The 26,272-nt window shown below is 38.1% G+C and overlaps 1 protein-coding gene across 1 annotated transcript; it reads right to left on the bottom strand.

The window, feature by feature from the left end:
* Nucleotides 1-912: 912 nt before the first annotated feature.
* Nucleotides 913-25,881, bottom strand: RB195_007956 (uncharacterized protein; the record flags this gene model as incomplete). Its single annotated transcript, XM_064181872.1, has 17 exons — nt 913-1,017; nt 4,932-5,113; nt 5,179-5,286; nt 5,466-5,556; nt 6,175-6,267; nt 6,334-6,436; nt 6,695-6,820; nt 6,923-7,081; nt 7,148-7,267; nt 7,380-7,596; nt 7,844-7,988; nt 8,095-8,186; nt 8,264-8,552; nt 8,644-8,751; nt 12,397-12,564; nt 12,633-12,790; nt 25,809-25,881. 17 exons carry the CDS (start codon nt 25,879-25,881, stop codon nt 913-915), a joined length of 2,337 nt encoding a protein of 778 aa, XP_064038627.1.
* Between the last annotated feature and the right edge of the window lie 391 nt (nt 25,882-26,272).

Genomic DNA, 26,272 nt, shown 5'->3' with positions numbered 1-26,272 from the left:
AAATTTTTCGAGTTTGTGAATAAATCGATACCAGTTTCTAAAGTTTTTTTGAGAGTATTAAGAGAAGCCTCTATAAAATCAATGTTAACCCAATGTTTTCTCCGGTCACTAAAACTTAAACTGTTATTTCAACTGTCATTAACTGTCCGTTGAACAGAACAGCATAGCAAATTTATATCATATTTAACAAACAAAAACATTTAAAGAAACGATCAATGCATGCAGAACAATTTGCACAAAGCTTGGCGTGGAAGAATCAGAACGACGAGGAGCGAATGATGATGGGAGGAGGAATGAGCAGCCCACCTAGACCTAAAGGAGGCTGTATGATGAGAATGGATATCAAAGGAGGGGGAAGAAATGGTCACTGGGTATATTCGCGTGTATCAGATCATGCAAGCAAGATTCGTGGAAGAGGGGAGTGGAGTGGAACGCGTTCTAATTTTTCTTTTTTTACAGAGAAACGACGGTCGCAATTAGCTGTGTATTCACATCAGAACATATACATAACATAAGTAAATACATTTTTGAAAAAAAAAACAAACAAAATCACAAAAACTGTATGACCAACACTTAATTAGCACGTGTGTGTGTATGTGTGTTCAGACACAATTAATTATCCTAAGCACGGATCAGATGAAAGAAGTAGAAGTAAAAAAAATAACAGCGCTAATACAACGGGACAGTGTGAGAGACCATATGAACCGGGAGAAACAGTTAAAGATGATGAGAAAGAAGTAGAAACGGAAGAATGACGCTTGGACCGCATAACCGGGTGGCGGGGGAGCGTCGACTACTTGAGGAAGGACTATTTTGTTTGAAAGGAAGAAGAAGACCGAATTAATTTCAGAAGTAATAAATTAATGTAATACCAATAGTGAAATTGCGGAAGTTGCACGAAGAAGATCACATTTAATCGGACGATATCGTTTGTGGTGTGGTACTATCCCGAAACGACAATGAGCCGTTTAGATGATCCTTAAGATGTTGCTCCAATTCGCTGGGAGATGCACACACCTATAAAAAAATAGAAATAAAGAAAATTTCAGTCAGTTGTGGATGAAATATTAAGAAAAGCCAGTCGTAAAGAAAGAATGAGAAGAATAAAAGCAAGAAAATATGTAGTTAAATAAAGAAATGAAAATTAATGAAAAATGGGAAGATCTTGCATAGAATTTACCTCAAATAGACAATACGAATGTCGAATAAAAACAATAAACAATAATTTGTCGACCCCGGAAGGATGAAAGGCTTAGTTGGTACTAGGACGGTTTCGAACTATCAATCAGCCGTGCAGAGACATCGGAACCTCTTACTGACTGCGCTACACCCGCCCCATGACAAAAAAAAATACTACAATGAGGAAAAATGTCCTAGTCGATTTCTTCAACAACTTAATTTCTATTTCGTATCCGTTAAATTAGAGTAGAGGTTTTTTTTATGTTTTCATCTTCACTGTTGTCCTTAGGAGATTTTCTTTAGTGAAAATCTTCCTCTTGATGTTTACTATTACATACCCGTCCAATATTTACTGTTAGAAATCTGAGAGAAATAACCTAAGGCTTCTTGTGATCATCCCCATCATGTCTTTTGGTTGCATGTGGGGGAAAAAAAGGCAGTCGGAACGATAAAGGAACCCGCAAAAGTACTATAAACGAACGCAAGTGACAGCTTTGAAGTGAAAAAAGTGGGATAAGAGAGAAATCATAAATTTGTCCTAAGCACCACATTATTCCACTGAAACCGTCATTTTTTTCCAAAAGACGAAGCTCGAGCTCTATCAGACAAGGTCACATGGTGATGAGGAGAACAGGTAAGTGAGACTGGTCACGTTCCCCCTACACCGGTTCAAGAAGTCAATGAGCATCAAGATATTGAATGATTCCGATTAAAATTTGAGTCCAATTTCTTAACTAGCACATAGTTGGGCAAAAACGACATGAAGCACGAACAGTTGCGCAAGCGGCTGCGCTCGAAGCGGCGCGGTAGAGCGTGGAGTTGCGGTCGTGTAAGAGTCCTCGCTACCGCCAACCATCTCTGCAGTTCGCCATGGTCCCCCCTCGATTCCATCTGCTGTCAGCACCGCACCGCTTCGTGCGCAGCCGCTTGCGCAACTGTCCTTGCTCCATGTCGTTTTGACCCAATTATATGACTGACATTTCTGTGCGGATTACGGTAGGAAGTACAGTTAATTGCACAAGCTAAATGAAGCTAGGCGAAGTTAAGAGCAAAAAGCAGTTTAACCTATACCTGAGCTGCAAAATATGTGTACGGGTCCGTTCGAAATTTGTTCCCCCATTCGAAGTTTCGAATTTGAGAGGGAGGGGGGAGAGGGCGAAGCTTGGTGCAGTTGCGAAAGCGGCTGCGCCCCACTCGGTGCAATGGAGCGTAGCGGGCCGGATCGTGGTGGGACCATTCCGAACAGCATCGATGATTGGTGCCACCAAGCGGCGCTAGCCCTAGGCCATTGCGATCGTATCACTTTACGCGCCACATGTGAGAGCAATGATTAGAGGAACCAGAGCATGTAGAAAGATAGCGCGTACTAACGTACCTCGTAGGAAAAAAGTCAAAACCCCGAAATCTATGTTCTCTACCAGGTATCCACACTACTTCGATATCGTAATACGCGACCTTTAATAGAGTTGTAGCAAGAATTTAAGTTAAGTATAAGTTATGTGAGCCTCACGAAGTCAAGTAAATGAATCAATCCCACCAAAACAGATCCTTTAACTTATACTTATCAGAAAATGCATTAGAAGAACAACAAATTACAAAAACTAGAATAATGTTTCTGCCGTTGTTGAAAGACGAAGGATCCAACAATAAATACTCAAAATTGTTACAGAAATCCATGGTAAAACATCGAGAATCTTCGGCGAGGATAACGAAAATTGTTAGCGCAAAATTTGTAAATGCCTAGTAATAGGGCTCATAGGTGCGATAGGGAGGAGGCGCACCCTCTTCAGGTGAAGGGGTTCTGGCTCTTGGGAGCTGCTCAAGTGATGAGGATCTCTCTTCCCTGACGGCCCAAACGGGGAAGAGATCCTCATCACTTAAAGTGAAGGGGGTGCTTTCCTCAACTGTCGAAAAGTAAAGGGGTCCTTTCGTCAACCGTCCAAAAGTGAAGGGTGACCGTTCGCCAACCGTCGAAATGTGAAGGAGGTAGGTTGGGACTCAGTGGCGCCCTTATTTCTGGAAGTAAATAACTGAATCAATCGGGGATCTAAAACTTAAGCATTAGTTTTAGAGGAAGCTAAAGTTATTAAGAGAAAAAAGGATAGGACAGAGCGTCCAGAAATAAGGGCGCCACTGAGTGCCCCCAACTACATTTTTCCCCAAGATACAAACACATAGAAAAAAAAACAAGTTAAACACATAAACCTAGTTAAATACGATTTAATGTATAAAGAGACAAGAGTCATTGGAATAGGTTGCGAGACAGAAATCGGCGCTGGGTAATGATTTGGGTGCGTACAACGGCTATTAAAGGGTCTACGTACCGCCCAAGTCCATGTCCAGTCCTTTAAATCATCACGTATTGATGCTTTATAAATGTGGGAACTAATACTGGACTCTAAGAAAAGAGGAGTTTATAGGGAATCCTTAAAGCGATCGTTCAAGGAGATGATCAGAGGGATAGGCACTCAAGATTGGTGAATATTGATTGGCAAGTGCACTTGGGATCAACGCGTTCGACTTTATCCCAGAGTTTTAAAGGTCAATGGATGCGTATCCGACAATGATAACTTATGTGGAGCAATCAGTTTATCAAAGTAATACCACGAAAACAGTGATAGGGGCTGAAAATTTGGAAAAAACCAAGAAAAAAAAGACATCTATCGATTAGATCCTATTATCCTTTCGGACTACTAAGCTACCATTATGTCAATCCTGAAGGGCTAAAAGAATTGATTGGACTTGGATGGTACCGTAGACTAAACGGTGTCCCTTTAAATCCCCTTATACACGACCAAGATCATTACCATAAGTAAAGGTGTCGATTTGTGTCACACAGACTTATCCCAATGATTCCTGGAATATTTAGGGGCTACGGATCGAATTATTTATTATTTATTTAAGTTTGGTGTGATTTCTGTTATGATAATGATTTAAAACTACAACAAATTGTCAATCAACAGATCTACGGCTGCTACATATTTTCAGGTAAGATTGGGAAATTTTTTGTTGTTTTTTGTCTTTTTTGTTTTATTTTTAGTTCTGTGCTTTGTTTGTTTGTTTGTTTTTTGCCTGTGGTTTCGTACATGTTGACGATAAAAAAATAGTTAATTCAAAATATATGGCGGTATTGAGCAGAAAAAAAAAATAAGAAAACAAGTTTTTTTGACACTAATAGATTATTTATATTAAACGCTGAAGAGACTATGTTTAGAAATATTTCGAACAATTTGTTGTCCGTGATCGTACTGTATCCGGACCCACAATTTTTGTTTCTTTCGGCTCTAACACAGCATCCAAAAACGAATGAATAGATGAAATTCTACGAAGAAAAAATTTTGCTTTAAGAAAATCTTTGTAGTTTCCAAGACCATCAAACTTTTATTCCCAAAAATTTCTATGGTGAACTATGTAGAAACGAATTTCCCATCAAATTTCCTCTATTTCCTACTTTTCCTCCAGAACTCCTACTTACTGGTACGAATTCGGAAAGGAATAAGGGATTAAGGGAAATGGTTTCTCTCAACTTCCTATTATAATCCAATTTTCTGTTTTTTACCCATTATAATTTAAGTTAATATTTTTATTTATTTCACCTTTCTATTCTACCTATTATAATCTATCTTTCTATCTTTTTATCTAATTTTTATAGCTTAACTTATTATTTTTATTTATTTTATTATTTTCCTACCTATTATAATCTGACTTTCTATTTTTTTTAATCTAATTTTTTTTTTCAATATATTGTTTACCTTTTGACAAACAGAGCACACAGTTCGCCATAACATCATCATCATTTCCATATTAGGCACTGAACCCGGAGCGAACAATCCTAGTGGAGGCGGCATCGGAAGCGCCCGGGTGGCCGGCAGCGACATTGGCCTCGGGCCACCACCTTCTTCGCCGCTCATCCCAGCGTCGAATATCCGGCGACCTGGAATCGTCATACCTAGAAAAGATTCTTTCAACACACACGAAATAAACGGTACAACGCGCTACCTCGTCTGCTGGGACTTTGTTGCCACATATGGGTCCCCATATGAACTTTAAGATTACCACGTGTGGTGAATGCACGACCACACATCTCACATTTAAATGGTTTGTCGCCTGGAATTAAACGTAAATTAAATATTGTAGATGATTAAATAAATTTGTAAACACATACACAATTAAAAGTAACTCAATGTAACTTTAAATCTTTCTATTTTTGGTTCACATAAGCAGAGTAAGAGATACGGTATTTACAGTTTTTTTTGGTACAGTAAAGCGGATAGTCAGTCAGTCACCTGTATGCGTCCTCATATGAATTTGAAGAGCTGAGCTGGAGCTGAAGTGCTTAAAACACACTGCACATTGATGCTTTGAAAGAACTGGTAACTGAAAATGATTTGATTTGATCTATCAATCAATTGGTCATTATTGATTATTACTTCTCTTTGCTAGTTCCTGACTATATGAAAAAAAAAACAAAAAAAAACAAAAAAAACACCCCAAAACAAGTATCTTTATATCCATTCGTAATATATTCAGGTCGCTATGTATCTTTTTTTCCGGAAGAAATCCGTGAATGACTTTTCCTGAATGTTTTCTCAGACTTAATCGTAATTTCTAGAAGTACAAAAAGTGTAAAATTCTGGAAAAAATCGAAAAGGACCAAATCGTCTTGGAGGATTTTCCAGAACAATCAATGTATATCTTACAACCCATTGTAGTACTACTGGATTCTTCTAGGTAACAGAAATTCATTGAACAAATATTACTCGACTTTTCCTGATGATAATATTCAATCTAAAAAAAAGGTTCTCGATTTTTGAAAGGAACGAAAAAAAAGGCTCAGAAAAAAACGAGAAAATAATTTAGTTTAATGTAATTTATTTTAAAAGTTTAATGTGAATATCATGATATATAATAACTTGTGTTTCCAGTTTCTCGGAATGTTCCAGCACTTGCCAAATTTGTCCACTTTAAGAGCGATTTTTTTCGGCGTTCTCTTACCTGCCGCGGTGGTGGTGGTTCCGTTTCAGCCCACATTTTTTGCATTGCCTCCAATGGATTGTCAACTTGTCGACCAGGAGTACTTGGTGCAGCCTTTTTAAGGTAATATAATTCGACACGCATCTGGATTCGATCCTCACAAGAAGCTGAGATTTTTACCGGTCTTTCCATTGCCGTTATTGTTGGCGCTTCTTGTTGCAGATGAGTTTTACGATCGTCCGCATCCGATTCGCCCGATCGACTCATTGATGATCCGTCGGTGCTAAAGAATACGGTATTTGAATGGGATGTTGCAGAATAATGATTTTCTACCACCAGAAAAAAAAGATTTCCTAAAAAAATATTGTTTATACGTATGTATATGTCATGTAAAGAACAACATAATGATCTCATTAGGAATCGATTTCTTTTAACATGAAACAGTAATACTGTTTGGCCTTCTTCCACTTATCCATATAAGTCCTGCATGAAATTTTTTCTGGATCTCTGCGAAATATTTACAGATCAGAAGCTGACTTACTGCTCATGATTTTGCTCAGTGGAAGCGGATGCTTCACTACTTCCTGAAGGTGATAGTGATGGGACTTCAACTTTGGGCAATTCCAGAGTCATGGGACCGGTGGACAACTTCAAACCTTCCTCTTGTCTAAATTTTATTTATTTATTCTATTCTATTTTTTTCAGCTCATTATAATAATTCGAGACTGATTTATCTTTTTCTCGTGCTCGTGCAAAGAAAAAATGGTACCGAAGTTCCTCCTTGATCTCCTGCTTCACCTCCTCATCCTTCTTTGTCGTCTCTAATTGATTTCCAAGTAATTGTGCCAAATTAAACGGAGCCGGAGCATCAGTGGGAATACCAGGATTGAAAAAAGGGAAAAGAGGAGGGAATGGTGGGCCAAAGGGACTAAATTGGATCATTTGTAGATTCAATTCGAAGCTAGTGAGAATCAAATCTGAAGCAAAGACCAACCTCGGTCGAGCTTGTGGGATCAGCTTCGGAGTGGAAGCGGATGGTGGTTGGAGATGTCGACCAGTAAGTGCTTGAGTGTGCTCAGAGATATGATTCTGCAGTTGTGCACTGGTTATAAACCTGGAATGAAAGAAAAAAACTGTAGGAATTAAAAAAACGTAAAGAATGTAAACATTTTCAAGGATCTACTCTTTACCCTTAATTTTTTCGCGTCAAATTAATGAAAATCTACCTTTTCTGACAAATTGGGCATTGTTGAGTCGGTTGCAGGCCAGGAGGGAATCCATTCATACCGAGAGGAGCGCCCATCGGGTTCCCAATCGGACCACCGAGACCGATTGGGACCCCTCGAAACGAGTGCTTCGCCCGATGAACACCCATATGTGTTTTTAAATTTCCTTTCGTTGTAAAAGCACGTTGACAGATTTTACATTTGAATGGACGTTCACCTGAAATCGTTAGCTCTTACGAAGAGGTTTTTAAAAAAAAAATTAGTTTTTAAAGGGTATAGGGAGATTTGTTCAAATTCAAAGTTTGATGTGTGCGCTTCTCTAAAATTAAGGTTTAATTAAATCAATTAAAAATAGTCTTTCTCTAAAAATAGTGCAATATTCTTCGCAGTTTTCTCTAAATTAATGTAATTTTTCTGCAAAGGGTTGCAGTTTCTACTAAACAGTTAGGAGCAAGCAAACTTACCGGTATGGGTACGGTAATGCATTTGTAGTGCACTTTTACAGGAAAGCACTCTTCTACACAATATACATTGGTTAGGATCGGTCGTTGGCATCGCTTTGTCGCCAACAAGAGCCCGAATCTTTTCCGCTTCATCGCTTGTTGAGATCTGATGGGAAAAAAAACAGAATTAGCTATGAGGTTGGAGGTTAATCTTATGAGGTTAAGGTCCTCTGTTTTTTTTGTTGTTGCCCTGAAAGTTCCATCAGTCATACCTCCATCAATGCTTCCCAGTCATCCTCATTCCCCATTTCATGCCGTGCACCGAAAATGTCTGGGCGCGGCTCGAAAGGGGATCGCATGAAAACTGAAATTTTGCGGTGAGGATCTGTCTCTGGATTCATGACTTCACATGACTGCTAATTGCTCGGAAAAAATTCTTACATGGTGGTGGTGGAGGCGGTGTTTGCATGGGAAAGTGTGGCGGTACGGAGAGTGGAAAAAGTCCCGTCGGTGCAGTGGAATTCAGGAAAGTTGGCGGTCGTTGTGGAAAAAATTGGCCAAAAATTGCTGGTGGCGGAGGTGGTGTACGAGTTTTCTCGACCAGGGTAAATGATGGACCGGCTACGGCCGGCACTGAACCACGATCAGCATCTGGACTTGCTGCCGAAGATCTACTACAGCCGGCTGATGATGGTCGTGGAATAGAGGTGGAACAATCATGTTCTCGGATCTGAAATTGGAAAAAACAAATTGTCGAGAGCGGAAAATTCCCGTTAAAATGTTGTTATTGTTTGTTTATGATGATGTTTGAGTTTGTTTACCTGATCTCGATCACCGAAACGCATTCCGCATTGACTGCAACGGAGCAGTTTTTCGTTTGAATGCTTCTCCATAATATGCCATAGTAAAGCACCACGCGATGAGAACTTCTAAATATATTTTTTGAATAATTTTACATGCATATTTAGTGATTTACTGGCCTTAAATAAACATTTTAAAGGAACAAAAAATTTGGGAGGACTGTAACTTCGCTGTTCCCTTTTCTTTTCACATTTTCTCGTAATTTATCCATTTTGTAATAAAAAAAATGCTACATATTTGTGTTGTACATAGATAAAAGCAAAAAATAGCGTGAAAATATAGTTTGTTATCGGAAAAATGGATTATATCGGGCGAGAACTAGTCCCTACCGTATGTACGAGCGCAATGTTGCTATGTTTATGAAACCTTTGTACTATTCTGTTACCGTACATTCCCAGTTGATTTCGGGAAAAGCTTCTCGGTTTTTTCTATAAGGAAAAAGTGCATAATCTCTCAAATATAGCTCAAAATAGACTTATAAGCGGTTCTTTCAATCAAAAAAAAAATTGTTCCAGATGTGTTGATCTATTTAATAAATAAAACTTAATAATTATAATAATAATGTAACACAGTACAATATAATATATAATAATATATTAATTGAGAATAGCGAGTCGTTCAAATAATTTCTGCATAATGCATTTATGCAATTTCTGCATATCCCGTTATTATGATCATCTATTTATTTATTCATCCATTTATTTATTTATGGCTACTACAATTTATTTAGAGTAGTTTTCTTCAAACTAAATCTCTGGAAAAATGTCTTTGTGGTGGATAAGGCGGGCGTGATACGTAAAAGGGTGATTAAGCAAAAAAAAAAGTAGAAAAAAAAGTGGAAAAGTAGGCTATGATGCAACCAAGGCGTGCGCAATGATGGATACGGTGCTTCTGATTTTACTGTAGGGACATAGCACATAAAGTTCTTATCCTCGTTTTATGAATGCAAAAACTAATGTAAAAGCGTAACGTTTGAAGAATGACGTCACTCGTTAGACTTTCATCAATATCGATCCTTATTTTATTAATTATTTATTAACTAATACTTGTATGGAATCAGTATCGAGAAAAACAATGGCTCTTAAAAGAGCGAAGCGACTCGTTGCACCATTAATGAGTTCAGAGGTGGAACTGAGTATTTGATAACGAAACAATTTCTCGGAACATTTCCTTGATTTCTTGGAACATTTCCTCGATTTATCACGTTTAGAATAATTCCTCTTCAAAGCAACTGTTCTCTTCGTTAGAGATAGAAAGCTATTTTTTCATTGTAGGTGGAAATATTTCTAGTGCTAGGGAAATTTTTCTTCTCGAAAGGTCAATTATGGAATTTTGTGGATTTTTCGCAATCATCCAAGGCCAAGGAAAATGAGGTTTATTTATTTATTTACTTATTTATTTATTTATTTATTTATTTATTACGCTCAGAGGCGGATCAAGTTATTGACGGATTTGTGTGGGCATTTTTTTTTGTTTTATCGATGAGGTTTTGGAATTTCACCTTTTTTTGTGGGATTTGATGTGGGGCTTTATCTATGGGCTGATTTTTTGACAACTTTGGCTTTATCAAGTGGAATGATAAAAAAATGATTCGAGATTTTCGATCCAATCCTCTCCTCTTCCCGAGATTTGATGTCGCACAAGCTCGAAACATTTTCAGGGCTCTGATGAGGACGAGTTTGTTGAAATGTCAGGCTAGAAATAAAAAAAGGTCCCGCCAAAAGTGAAAAATCATTTAAAAAATCTCGTTTACAGAACAAAAGAAATAAGTCCAATTCACCATGCCAAAGTTCCAAGAAGAATGGACTTGGAGAAATTGCTGACTCAGGATGTATCAATCAATGTGGGATATAAATGGGAAGGAGCAAACTCTAAGAAATCCTTATGCGGCTTTTAATTGATCCTTACGTCATGGTAGCAATCTTACTGTACATCATCTGGATCCTCCCTCGCCCGCGCCCCATCAAGGATCATTTCGACCTTAATCCCCGTTGCTACGTACAAAAATTTCTTTCTACCCAATAGTCGACAGCGGGGTCGGCGGTTTTCTTTGTACAAAGCAGCCCGGCGGTTGTTTCGATCTTGTGGCCGTGGACGTGGACGTACGTCCCATAATGCGAATTGCTTTATTGCTTTTCTATTGAAGAATCGCGACGATCCGAACGACGCCCATAACCTGCGACGAGGAACGAGCCGCACACGCAAAAACCAACACTTGCGTTTCGACAAAAATCACAAATCGCAACAGCAGCGGCACTCTTTCGCCGAGACAGAAAATCAGTGAAATAAATTGGAGAAATGTATGAACTTTTGGATGCAGATGTTATGGATACGAAAGAAAAAAAGCTCGCAAACGTTTTATTCATTTGCTCTGCAAATAATTTAATCTTCAGGGATTACAGTACGAGAAGGTCATTGTAACTCATATGTCACCGAAAAAAAAACCTTGTAACCTTTTCCATCTACCATTTCCTCGTGGATCTTGAATTTCTAACTACTTTTAACTACTTTAAACCTTGAGAAAAGCCATCGAATCAGAAAAACTAAGAAAATCCATTCCAGAAACCATTGGAAACCATTTTCCAAGCAATATATTATCTTAAGTTTCGTTAAACTCCAACAGTTACCTCAGATTATCCTCCGTTACGAACTTTGATTTCACTTTGAGTGTTGCTATTTACAAAAAGAAATAAACTTTCTACAATCATTTTTGGCATATTTAGTCTGTTCACAAAACAAAGTTTAGGAGTCTCAAGCGAATCCAGAATAAACCAGCATTTATGTGCCAATATGTTCCTCAATTTTGTTTCTTGAGGCCCGTCACTTAAAAATACAGAGATTCCATCGCATGAGAGCGAGCAACAGTAACGTTACCAGTTGATACTACTTTCCTATTAAGATGTAAATACAAAAAAAAACACTCTCCGAAAGTTTTACAATATTCCTGGAACAGAAATCTGTTTATTGCCCATGTTCATGAAATCAGTTAAAACTAGAAATCTGTTTTTCAGCGCATTTCGTGCCACAACATTCGGCTATAAATAAATAAATGTTAGAGCTGTAGTAGAAGATAATTTTCGAAATAATTTTTTTAGGGTTCAGCTTAGAACGAAAGGTTTCACGTAAAGGAAACTAAGGCCTTTATTCAAAAAAATCACCTTAGCAAGGTAATTTTTACAAAGACAACAATTATAAGGCCGTAACGAGACCTAAAGTGGAACTCCACTCAACTCGGAAAGTTCAATTCTTTACAGTAGACGGCTACAGTATACCCTAAACTCTAAAACTCTAAAACTCTTCGCTAAGCTGAAAAAGAAGCTGTTTGTGAACGTCACTGGCACAATTCAGGCTTCATCCAGACTATAAATGCTCAAATTCACTGGTCGTCTGAATTTTTGGCAAAATCAGTGAGAAAAGAAAGAAGAATTCTCCTTTATAGTCATGAATACTTTTTACATGTGAATATCCAGAATTTATTGGGGTAACTATTTTATTCACTATTGATCTGTCTCTTTAGTTTATTTATTTGTATTGTATGTATTTGTTTATGTATTTATTTAATTTGCTGACTACGAATTTAAGTTTATTACTGTTTTACGGCATTTTAAAGGATTCAGTGTCTCTTTCTTTAAGAAATTTTTTGAAAATTTCTTGAAATGTGGAATTTATCTTCCTGTCTAATCTAACCAAAGTATTTAAATGAAATATCTCACCAAATCGCAACCCGTTGCAGCACATTCCAGAGAAATCACCGTCACAGCGGATGCGGACGTTGTCTCCAGCGGTGCGCTGATGGTGGTGGTGGTGGTGGTGGACGCTTCCAGTGGCGCCGACCTCGGTGTGTCACGATTAGCCGCCAACTGTGCGCATAATGACAGAATCTGCAAAGCATCTCCTTCGCAAAATTTCGCATAAATTCACCTCCAATCAAATCCTGAGAGTTTCTTACATTCTGTGGTGTAGTAAGGCTAGCTAACGATTCGAGCAATCGTGTTCGTTGCTCTCCGAATAACGCTTGATCAAATTTTTTTGTGGATAGATCAATCGGACATGCGTCCATCATTTGTGTGTCGTCGATTTCGTCCATCGTCGTCGGTAGCGGAGCACCTGAAAATAGAAAATTCGTTTTTTTTTTCACCTTGGAACAGAAAAAAACGGAATAGAAACGACTGATTGGCGCATAATTGGTGCAATAAATGTGCGGTTCTTCCGCAGATGAGAAGATTTGTGATTCGAAAGTGCAACAAAGTAGTGCCCACAAGCGAAACGGAACCTGATCACCCCGAAGCCGACCGTTTGTTCTCCAATGCACAGTCATTATTTGCGTATCATATCGCGATCGTGGATGATCGACACGGAGAGCGTTCGAGAAAATCACTGCACTTGTTTTATGATCGTTTATAAGTGAATTTTCAGAGAATTCTGCAATTATTCTGAAACGATCACTAATCGATAATCGATTTTTGGACTTCTATGGATCAGCTGGTCATTTATTAAAGGGCAGCACTTACTAAGCGAATATAAATTTAAGCCTAACCAACAAAAATTTGGAGATGTTTTATTTAGAACTTGGTTCAGCTCAGTACCGTGTAGCAGGAATTTTTCCACTTTTATAAAAATTAAAAGTAGAAGAATTAAGGACTTATTTACGTTTCTATGTCCAATATTTGTTGTAAGAGGTTCGAAAATCGCTTCAATGCAAGAAAAAACAACGCGAATCCTGATTTTCAGAGCATACCAGGAAAAATTCTGACACAGCTCCTTCAGAAAGGTTTTATTTTACTGAGAAAAACAAAAAATCATTGCTTGATGGATATTTACTTAATTTAGCATACATTCGAGAGTGCAGAAGTGTACTCTTAGCAAAATGAGACGAAGGGACGATTTTCCACATTTTTCTGGAAAATCATTGTATAAACACATTCTCACGACGATCCGGATGAGACCGCGGTGAGAACAAAAGTTACGAGTGGCCTTAGGAGAATTTTGATTATTTTCAGTTAACATTTTAAGGAGGGGCTCTTTTGAAGTGCTATTCAAATGGCTGAGAATGACCTCTAAGAAGAGCACGTGGTCTACAAAAGGATATTCTTTTAACCTCATAAAAGCGTCAGGGAACCCCTTCAACACATGGAAAGCATTGTTTAAGGATTGCACTGAAATAAGAACGGAGGGTAATGAGGTTTTGATAGGTTTCAATAGGTATTATTTTAAGAGAATGAATATTACAGTACATTTATTCTAATCTGTGCATTATTCATATTATTTTTCTGTACATTATAATAATATATTCGAATTAAATTCGACTCGATTGCTTTACGGTAAAAATCCGGGAAAAAATTTGTCTTGTTCATGTCTTGATAACATCTTGAGCGGTTTCGTTTAATGGTAGCCAGCTACAATTGACGCGCTGTTATCGTCACGTTACAGTATGGTGGATTACGGTAGAATCACTCCAGAATAAGTCACCCTTAGCTTGAAGGATACAGTTCCTTCAAGAAGAGGATGTGTGTTAGATCCTAGGTTGGGCAAATTCCACAGAAATACTGGAATTTGTAATTCTGTTTATTAATTTGTTAATTTCTTTCCTATTACTGTACGGAACTATAATTTACTTCATTCGAAAACTTTCCACTAAAAATTTATCCACAATTTCATCCTGTATGGTAATAATCTGTTACCCGTACGCTGATAAAGACTATTGACAAGAAAAATCAAAAGTTACTCTATATAAATATTTAAGGAAAGCACTGAAGTATCTTGATAGGGATTTCTGGAAATTTCTCTAACTTAATCCATACTGCATATTTTCTTGTATTTTGGTGCAATAACGGCATCTATGTGTGGAGGAAAAAATTCCAAATTTTCAATTTCAATCCAATAATCCACCCATTTTCTTCGTTGCCTCAAAAATAAGCATCAAAACGAATAAACGATGTTGGAAAGAAAAGATTCCTAGAAATTTTTTTTTCTATTAACGTAAATTTTTCAACTTTTTGAAGGAGAAGAAAGTCTTGCAAGGCGAAGAGGAAATCTTTGGAATAGAATAGATGAATGACTATTTGCAAGCTCATCCACAAAGTAATTGCTTCGTAATGAAATTGGAATTTTTTTCCCCTATGATTGTCCTTTTGCATTCGAACTTATTTTCTTGATATGGTAAGTCTTGCATGTACGTAGTACGGATTTGAAGGTGGAAGATTTGCCGTGAGTCCTGTGAAGAATGGCGCATATTTACCAAAGTAAACATTCGATTTAGTGAATTACACAGTTCTATCAGGTGGTTTCATCGAATTTTTAAAAAAAAAATTATCGAAGATTGGAGGATGCTGTAAACGAGATAGAGATTTAAAGACTTTTGAAATGTGAAAAATCTTCATCACATGTAATTTCCGCTTTCAAAACTGCACTACAGCCACATTTTCGATTTGTTCACATTTAATTAAACGACACACTTAAGTACTAATTAAAAAGAACAACCACTAAAGATCGGTAAGCACCCACTCAAATCGTACCGTAAGAGCCAAATTTCTATGTATTAGGAACACGAAACGTTTTGAAAAGAGGTTGAACGCGGTGGAAAAACCCACCTAAACATGTCGTGAACGCAAACGCATCGAAGAATTATGTACATACATATAGTTTTATCTTTCCCGGAATGGTTTTTTTTTCTATGGAAGAAAATTTCAGGGGAGAGATGGAGAGCCTTTAGATTTAGACATTTAGAGCTTTAGGTTCGACTTAAATCATTGCCACATTACTCCTAAAAAAATTTGCTTCATTCTTTAGACGAGAAAAAAAGGAATTCTCTACTATACTGGGAACAATTTGCTGGTTGTTTATATCTTTGTAAAAATAAAATAAACAAATAAAAGCGTTAAATTCTTTTTTATATGGATAGGCTCATTCCTAACATCGTGTTGTATAGTTTCAAGCAATTTTCAGCTACAGATGTTCCTACTCAAAAAGAAGGCCGATGAACTGGACATAAATCTCTCTCTCTCGAAAAAAAAATTAGCAAATATAAGATAAAAATTATGTACAGTAATTATATACACGATTAATTTAAAATAACTAATTAAATGTTAGAATAAATAGACGATTCGATGTACAGTAATTAAGACACGATTAATTTAAAATAACTAATTAAATGTTAGAATAAATAGACGATTCGATGTACAGTAATTATAGACACGATTAATTTAAAATAACTAATTAAATGTTAGAATAAATAAACGATTCGTATCTAAACTAGAGCGGGGACAGCTAAACTGAAAATATTCTGAAAAACAAAAGCTAAAGTATACGGTCAGATCAAAAATCCGTTTTTTCCTCCGTGTTACCTCTCAATTTCACGTGTCTATGTAAGAGCGGGCAAAGAATATTGTTTTAACGTGTGTCCACAAGAAATACATGTTTTAACGTGTATCCACAAGCAGTACAATGATAAAAACCCTTTCCGAAAGTGTCCAATCGTGAAAAATCATGTGAAATCAAGAAAAACATGGTAGAAACTGTATAACCGGTTGTAAATAACTGTAAGAAACTGCGCATGACGTCATAGCGTACAGTAAATCAACTTGTTTTAATTATGATACTGTATCAGTTACATAATTTTCAAATTTCGCTTAAATCTTCCAGATTTGACCCACACCTTTTCTTTTTTGAAAATAAATAGATCCTAGGATCCCCGGAAACCCCAAATAAATAAATCCAAAAAAAATAAGCAAATACTCTAAGTAATATTATAATAATCGTAGGTATATATATATCCTGAGTAATCGCAATATTTTATCACTTTTCTTTCATCCCTCTCTTGGGCCGATAAATCCTCCCAGAGTTGTCCGGGAGGATAAAAACGCTGAGTTTGACACATCGGCTAACCTCTGGAAGTCATTGTAACCTGCGCTTTGTATTGTAGTCGCCAACCTGCGCTTCAAAACCACAAACGATTCTGAATTGAAGCGAACGTGGTGGTGGGTCCCAAGCGGATTGATCAACGCCAGACACTTTATTCAAATTTTATGTTTCAGTCATAATATTAAAGGATATTTATAGTTAAATCGCAATATCATTGTACAGATATTCTATGTGATAATAAATAAATGAACATCCTTAATGGATAAATCCTGAAGTTCCAACTGGGATCTGACACACTATTTCAACACTGAGTGCATTCATAAATTACCGTACTTTTTTCGGGATCTACACATAAACATACAAAGTTGATTCATCAAAGGAACAGAGCAGCGGAGTTTGCGCAGCTCCCTCTCAAACATTAACGATGATTCAACAACATTGTGATCTGCTGCTGCTGGCGGTGGTGGTGGTGGTAGGAAATTTTTGTTTCAAACATATCCACGTACTTTTCGGATTGGTAAAATATCATATATTTCCAAGAAATTTAAACTGTTTCAGGTGTAGCGAATAAATTAGCGAATAAATAATTTTCTAAACCAACAAATGTTTTTAAAATTTAACCAATTTTTTTAATTTTAAAATTTAACGCCTAACTTTTCTAAACCAATAAATTTTAAAAATTTCATTGGTTTAGAAAAGTTAGCCAATAAATTTATTTAACAAAAATAGTATGAATGTGTACACCGTATCAAACTCGATAAAAATAATACATTCATACTATTTCAGGTGTAGTATTTTTATCTAGCTGATTTTTTTCTGCGTCAAATCCTTTAATTTTTCACTCGTCACTCAGGATTAATCCATACGAGACATGTGCGCTGCTGCTGTTGGTAGTAGCAGCATCCCCGTTGTCTTGTACAAGCGCTACGCGACCGACCAAGCAACCAACCGACCGACCGACCGTTGGTGTATTTGTCGAACTACTCGTGCCTTCTTTATTCATTCATTTTCACTCGGCCGACCCCGATTTCTCCCTCCCTCTACATACACACACACACATACACTCATATACACACAGAGCATTCAATTACCTCAGTGTGTGTGATGGTCATCCGCGTGTGTGTGTGTGTCGCTCGCTCGCTCGCTCACACCCGCGCGACCGCGTAAAAATACGCACATTCCGTCCGCTCCGTTCCGTCCTGTTCGTCCTTTTACGCGCCACTCATATTACTGTAGCAAAATGTCCATACGAATAGAGAGGATAAAGGCGTCACGTGGATCGGTCGTCTTTCAAATTTGTCCGTAAAAATAAATAATACGAAGGTGAGAGCGATTATCAGCAGCAGCGATCGACTAATGGGAACGTAAAGGAGAAATGCAAACACTGAACAAGCGGATAATCCATGAGGGGTTTGTAATACATCCGTAGTTTTCATTCCATGGTTTTTCTGAGGTTAACTTTGGGTTTAAAAACTGCTTACATTTATATTTACACAGTCAATCACAGGACTATAACTCTATCAACAATATAAATAAAGCTGTTAACAGATTACTTAAACAAACAAACAAACAAACAAACAATTAAAAGTTTTTTTCAGCTTGTATTGAGTAACGTATGTATGTTTCGAATCATTTTTTTAAATGATGTATGGATGTTTCATTTATTTCTTCTATGATCCGTTCACACACACACACACACACACACACACACACACACACACACACACACACACACACACACACACACACACACACACACACACACACACACACACACACACACACACACACACACACACACACACACACACACACACACACACACACACACACACACACACACACACACACACACACACACACACACACACACACACACACACACACACACACACACACACACACACACATGGATCCTATTATTTATATTTTTTATATTATTATATTTTTCGAGTATTCCATGTAATAAATAAATAAATCTGTATGGACCGACATAAAACAACAAATAAAGAAACAAAAAAAATTTTGCTCTTTAGAGAATAAGTAATTCTGTTTTATTTTCTGAAAATAGTCCTTTTATGACATAAAAACAAGCACTAGACCTCACTTCTCTTCCCATGGTCACATCCGAGATGTACTGTAAAAATATTCGGATTGATTGCGCACACAAACTCCACTATCCTCATCCCCATTGCGTGTACTGCATCTATTTATCCAAAAAGGACTATAGAGACGAAAACATAAATGTCTTTATTATGCCCTTTAGAAAGTAATTACCGTAGCTGGTTAAATTTCTACCGTACTCCAACTCATTATTGGATTGTACGGACAGGATTTCCAAGTAAATAAGGGAGTTTTCACATATTTTAGCGAAGATAGACACTTCCTCGATTGAAGAATGAGAGCTTAACCTCCCAAAAATGTCCATGTTCGTCCAAATCCAGAACGAAATACGCTTTGAGATACAGGGATTCGAACTCAGTGGTCAAACGAGCTTTAGACACCATTACGGATATTTTTCAGTACCGAGCGACTTCTGTGACATGTGAAGACTTCGAATAAAGCAACGTAGAAAAAATGACTGCAGGTCCTGAAATTTCCCGACAAAAATAATGCGTTCGAAGTCTTTAGTTAATATTTACTTTTCGAAACGAATTTAAATAAAATCCACAACTTAAATTTGTTCACAATAATAGCTTAACATTAAGAATCATCTCCATCTCATAGTGGAAAATATCCAGACATGAGATATCTTCTCTGTATTAGGCTCGCCAAAGAAATGTTCCATCTCTCATCACTAAGCAGTAATTAAATTAGATCTTCTGGTAATCAGTTCTGTTAGAAGTGGGGAACAATAGTGTTTTTTTCTCATTGAATTAAAAGAAATCAAAACAACCCTATGTGAAAGCCTTGAAAAGACATTTTTAGCATTTATGAAAATACATTTAATACTATTAAATAAACGTTAAATATTTCTCTTTAGTTTTTTACTGCATCAGTACTTTTTACTAAGAGTATCCATGCAGTTTAAAAAAATGTAACTTTTCTGCTTGAGAATTCAAACCGAGACATTGTTTCAGAAAAAAAATCAATCTGTAAAAAAAGTATAAATTCAAAAAAAGCCATCTTTATCTATAAAAGCTGGACAAGTTTAGGATGTATAATTAGATAAATGATCTTAGCCAAGTATTGATATCCATGAAAGCGACACCAACTCTCTTCCCCCTCCCCCTCCCGTAATATGATCGGTCGATTTCAGGATATGACAAGAGTTGCATTGATCGGTTAAGGTGCTCCCTGGACATTTTTCTGGGTGATTATTAGTAATTTCTCAATTTAAATCTTAGGCTAAATAAAGATAGGCCCAAACGGTATGTGACCCGATAAGAATAGTTTGAATAGTTTCCATTAAGAATACAAAAATAATTTCTAAAAAACCAGAAGAATAAAAACATCAAGAAAGAGTATTTTCCCGTGAGTAGTAGCTGCTTTCTAGACCAGACACGATCGCTTTATTTTCTATCTTTTATTATTTACTATTTATTTATTATTTATTACTGTATTTTTATATCTCATATATACCGTATTCGACAGATATCCGCACATTCAATCATTTTTGTTGGACATCTGATTCTTTTCAGGAGGTGGAAGGCTGTAGGAGACTGTAGGAATGCTTCTAGCAATAACGAGATCATATCAGCCTCAGTTAAGATCTCAGTTTAGAAGCGATTGGAGAAAAGTAGAAATGTAGAATCCACAACAGTAGCACTTGAATCCTGCAATCATTTCGATTCATTCGGTTATCCGTGAATAAACGGATCTACAGAATGATCTTCTCGTGATGGGAACGTCCCTGATGTCGTTCTCACTCGCTTCATCGATTCAGCCGTACGAATGTGTACAAATCCCTCAATTTCCTAACCTTTTCATCGCAACAAATCGTATTCACCCCTACCATCCGAAACGCAACACAGTGACGGCCTCAAAAACTCTCATTCTTCGGAATTTTATGGGTTCGCCAACCAGTTGCCTCAACTAATAATTCGCCAACATCGCAACACAAAATATAATACCGCCGCTCTTCTCCCAAACACCATTAAACGAAGCATTCCGGCTGCGATATAGGAAATAGAGAGCGAAACGTGTGTGGAAATAGTGTGCGGATGACGGAGAACGTTCGACAATCACTGCAGGTAATAAAAAGTTATGATCGTCGGCGGGAATAGCTCGGAAGCAGTTGCTTCGCCACGACCAGCTAGCGAATTAATCATAAAGGAATCAGCGATAGAATGGAAATAGCGTGTGGATTCGATAGAACAGCGGACGAATCACGAAAGATGAGGCGATGCGGACAGAACGATTCATCACGAAATGAGGCAAAGGCGAACATAAAGTACGAAAATCGATAAGATTATTGGTACACTAATCATTGGATTTTTTCTATGGTTGGACTATCACACTCGGATTAGCTTTGCTTTCCGATGAGAATGATTCAGTAGGTTGTTTGGTCATGATGAGCGCGATTCACCTCAGATTCACCTCATTCCCCCGTATGGTCCTCCATGTCGGGTGGAGGGAAAAAAACGACATTGCACTTTATCGAATTGTGTGTGTGTGTGTGCGTATCGAAAGAAGAAGGGGCATTATGAAGAGGGATGGATTAGACCGGCGACGCAGGTGCTCCTATGCCTTTTCTTGGTGGCGCGAAACAGACGTCCGTAATTTGAGGATCGGTGGGAGAATGGTTCGAAGAATCACCTCATCGGGAGAGAGATTCATCGATCGTAGCCATAGGAGCACTAGTGCTTAGTGCTGACCACTCTATATAGGTTTAGATCCACGCAAGTGTCGGTAAGTTGCTGCGCCCTACTTGCTCCCCTATCCTTAAACTCCTAGCTATCCCTTTAAGATCCAAAAAACACTCACATTATGAGTTACAGAAGTTTGGATGGATTTTTACCTACAGTAGATTCAGATTCTTTAACCTTACGAACATAACCAAGAACTGTAGGATTCAAATTTTTCTAGAACTCAAAAATACAGCTCTAACCTCAAATCTGACAGTATTTTACCTATGGGAAAAGCGAAGCATGTATGTACAAATCCGGAAAATCAACATGAAAAGAATCCGAAATGTCATGAGCCTATTTCGTCGCAATAAATTATTTATATACACAATTTTCTTCATCAACCACATGACATCCATGCTCTGTTAAAACAAATTTAGTCATCAAGACTAGTTCCGACTTCAATGACATCAATACAGTGATGTTATGGGTGTGTAGAAACCTACAGTAGTCGCCCTTATTCATAATGGGGCGGGCCGTTACGGACATATTTGCCTCGCGATGTGGGTTATTACCGTACGCGTCCGCCAATCAGAAGCGTTGCGATTATGAGCCAACGGTCATAACTGCTCCTATAAGTGGTTCGTCGGGATAATAACGAGTGGAAATGAGATGGGGGAGAAAATTCGGTAGCTCACAAAAATTGAAATTTCCATGGAAATGTCGATCAAAAGCAGATATGTAGCAAAAGGGAATTGATGACTTCATTGAAATGGCAGGAGAGCGTTTCTGGATTTTGCCAAAAATAGTCTCTTGCGAGAGAAAAATGCAATTTTTCCACCGGGGAATTGAGAGCTTATAGGTTCTTTTGGACAGCAACGCAGAAAAATATCAAGTCCGATCCTGATCCTGAAGGAATTAAGGGTTAGTTCTGATATGTGATAGGGGATCACTGGATCATTCCCTCCAGAATTTAGCAACATTGGCAACGACGACACGAATATGATCCTATACTCCCGTCCTGAACAAAAAAGCAATTATCGCCGAGACGGGGGGAGAGAGAGAAAGTGGATTTCGTGTGCTCTTCCGGATCGTGCTCATCATACTCCTCTCATTTCTCGCCGGTCGGCCGGCCGGTGCACACTACTGAGCCCTAATGACTATAGGCTGTTGGGGGCATAATCACATTCGCATAGAGAGCGGCCCTCGTTTCGGAATTGTCGGTGTGTCCCAAAGGAACTCCTCCACTTAGAGACAACGCCGGCGACGCAGTTCCTCTGCACAATCTCTGCGTCAAATCGACTTCATCCTCGCCATACATCGCCGCTATTATTCCCGCATCCACAGGGATCGTGGATAGTGGTGAAAAGCACCTAATGTAGAAGAATATCCAGAGGGGTCAGAGGGGAGCCAGCATAAAATTCAGATGCTAAAATAGTAGTATATTTTATATTATATTATATATCATTTATTTATTCATTATATTATTTATATCATTTATTATATTACATACTTTTTCTGGTGAAAAGTACAAAAATTAAAGAAAACTCTCTGGACACATTCATTTCTGAAAACAATAAATAATCATAATCCCTGGCCAACAATAAAAGAAACCCTCCTCGTCAAGAAATTCAACACGATCAATAATATTTTAGCAATAAAATCCTACGAAAAAACTAGGATCATAATGAAAACCAGTCCAGTGTTTGCAGATTTTTGCTCGCTGTTGTTCGTTGAGAATAAAATAAGCTTTAATTACTTTATTTTTCAAACGTTTATGGATGTTTTGACATTGTGGAGAAAATAGTGTAAGTGATGTCAAAACAGAAATAATGGTTGAGAATATGAAGATAAACGTGTTCATGGAGAAGAATATTGGGTAATTTTCGGTGAAAAATTGTGGATATTATAGAAATTCAATCAATAATCATGGAGATAAATTGAGCTGGAACGAATCTGGCCTAGAACTATCAATATTAAAACCAATTATTAACTATAGACGTAAAAATGCAAAAACTTTGACTAATTCTTAGAAAATTTCTGTGATTGTAGTTGTAGATTGTAGTGTGAACGTAGTTTTTAATTGATTAAATTATTTAAAGATCAATACCAATCATCCTGGCTATAGCTCAAGAAAATCAATTAAAATGGAAATTTCTGGATGTCTGAGAAGGTCGTTATGACCAAAAAAATTTCAATATAACCTTAGAAACCACTTATTTCTGGATTTATTTGGATTTGTTACGGTGGAATACGTCGTGTCTATGCAGATGTGGTACAGTTCTGGATACATTTCCAGGATATTCACCATTTCTTAACGATCATCATGGAACGAAAAGCAGCAGCAATTCTTCATGTTGTTATGATGACGACAGTAGGGGAAATTGTTATGGTGAATTCCCCCCCCCCCCACCTCCGTACATTCCTTGTACATTTGACATATTAACTATCGAGACACATCTTGTTGTCCGTCTGATGGCGAATGATCGAATGATACCAGTTGTCATATCAAATTATCAACGCTTTAGCTCATTTGTCCGTCATCTCAAACGAAACGGTTTTAGGCACATCGCACGCGACACCACGCGACACACACCAACACACACACACACACATCTCCTCTCTCTATCGATTTAACGCACTCATCGCGACCTTAACTTGAAGATTTGCAACGGAGAGACGACCGAGACGATTAGCCGTCATTTACAATCATTTCGGGGGGAACAAGGAGGCATGCGCACTTCATTCATTCCGAGGTCATTTTGAGGTGACTTTTTGACGAGTGACAACGACAACGTGTCGTTGGCGTCGGCTGTCGCTGGCTGCGCCATGTCGTCCTCCTCGTCGACGGCGGCGGCGACGATGACGACGTAGCGATGGCGGTAGCGGTTCGAAACGAAACAAAATGCGTGCGAAAAAGCGACATGATGTGTCATCACGATTTCGCCGCCACTCCGTTGAAACATGCCATTTTCGGGTCGGCGGCTGCACACCGACGATAGACATCTACGAATTTATGACTAACGACACAGCACACTTGCCGCCGGTTCTGACTGAGTAGATGCGCATCTACTCATAACGTACGTACGATAACGCACAAGTAAACAGGGAAGTATGTGTAGTAGAGTACAAACGACGCTAAACGTCCTAATTCCCGACACATTCGGGAGTACTCAAAGTGTTCCATTCGAAAAAAAAATTAATTAATTATGAAATATTAGTCGATTGCAAAACACTGCGGGGACTATTAATATGTGAGCACATAGGATACATTTCTTTTATCCGATAATTCATCCGGCACAGACTGATACAATCAGAAGGATCTATCATCATCGAAAAGCTTACAGTCGACCTCATCTGATAAAGGATTAACGTGCGACTCTTAGGTAAACAACAGCGAAGATTTGAAAAAAAAAGGAGGAGAAGAGGGCGAGGATGAGAGATGATTGAAAAGTGTCCTAGTTATACGATTTTATCCAAGAATCATCCGAGAATTTTCTAATTTCCTAAGCATTAGCGTGTTTTCTAGTAGTTTCCCAAACGGGATGTTGATGGTCCTATCCTAACACCTCTCTAACTTCATATTATAAAGAAAAATTCAGTAAAAATCAAAAGAAAGAAAATATTGGGTTATGAAAATTTTTGGAAAAGTGATCTCCATCTCCCATTCATGAAAAAATATAGAGAGAACAGTGAAAAAAGGAAGTGGTTTGAAATATATGGATCAACCAGCGTTTACTGTAATAAATACTTATAAAACGTCAAAAAGGAAGGTTTGCGGACAATAAAATAGATTTTAGAGAGAGAAAAGAGCGAAAATTTTGTAGGATATCCAAGAAAAAAGGTGATCCTCAAAAATTACTTTATCCGAACATCCTAAGCACCTCTAGGAAAAGGATAAAAGCCACTTAGAACGTATAGGAACCGAATCCTAAGAAGCACAAACGAGCCGTTCCCCCAGCTATACTTCCCCAGTGCGACATTACTTCCCAGAGCATCATGACATTGTTTCAATCACGAAATCAGATTAATTCGCAGATGCGCCGCCGCATGTCTGCACACTCCAACGTGCACACACTCTCTCAGCGCTCGGCTGGCATTGCTATGCCTGAGGCGTTGTGTATGATTGGATAAGCTGCGGGGGCGTGGCCAACGATAATATGCGCATGACGAGTGGTCGGCCGTTGTGGATACGGTAATATTCGCAACGTCAACGTTGCGTCGACACGTTTTCGAATGTCCTTTAAATGTTCTCGTAGCGCAACGCGAACGAATTCGTAGCGTAAAGTTGTTAACTAGCCTCCAAGGTCGATCGGCCTTTGTCTAATGCAAGTTATGTACATTATGATGAGATGTAACAGGGTAGAGGAGGAGGAGGAGGAGAGCAGGAGAATGGCGCAGCAGAGAGCAGTGCAAGAAAGTAGCAAAAGACACGAACGAATGAACGAACGAATGAACGAACGAACGCACGGACTGACCCTTCGGCAAATCCTGATGACGTTGTGGTTTCGCTTGCTTACGACGCGACACCAGACCCAACGTCGACGCCATCACACATTCGGACTGAAACGAATTTCAACTTTTCGTCTCATGATGAAAAAGAAGATGAAGATGATGATGATAACGAACAAGAAAATGATTGAGTATATGCCCGAGAGCACTCGGCTCGGGCAACTGTGGATGTGTGTGTGAGTGAGTGAGTGAATGAGTGAGTGTGTGTGTGCTAGAACAAGCAAAAGCGCGTCGGCAACTCATAACGCGAACCATTTAAAAAAAACCCCAAGAGATCGGCAAACATAAGCGTTTGCAATGTGGCAGCACGGGTGCCAAACGACATGTACATCAAGTGGTTTCACCACGAAAAACACCCCGTTAGCATTTCTTTATTGAAATAACCGTAAAATTCCCACTACCATTTAATTGGAGAGGAGTTTATTCGATA

Source organism: Necator americanus, chromosome I, assembly GCF_031761385.1.
Source record: "Necator americanus strain Aroian chromosome I, whole genome shotgun sequence".
Lineage (NCBI taxonomy): Eukaryota > Metazoa > Nematoda > Chromadorea > Rhabditida > Ancylostomatidae > Necator > Necator americanus.
This window is presented reverse-complemented; position numbering and strand designations above follow the sequence as displayed.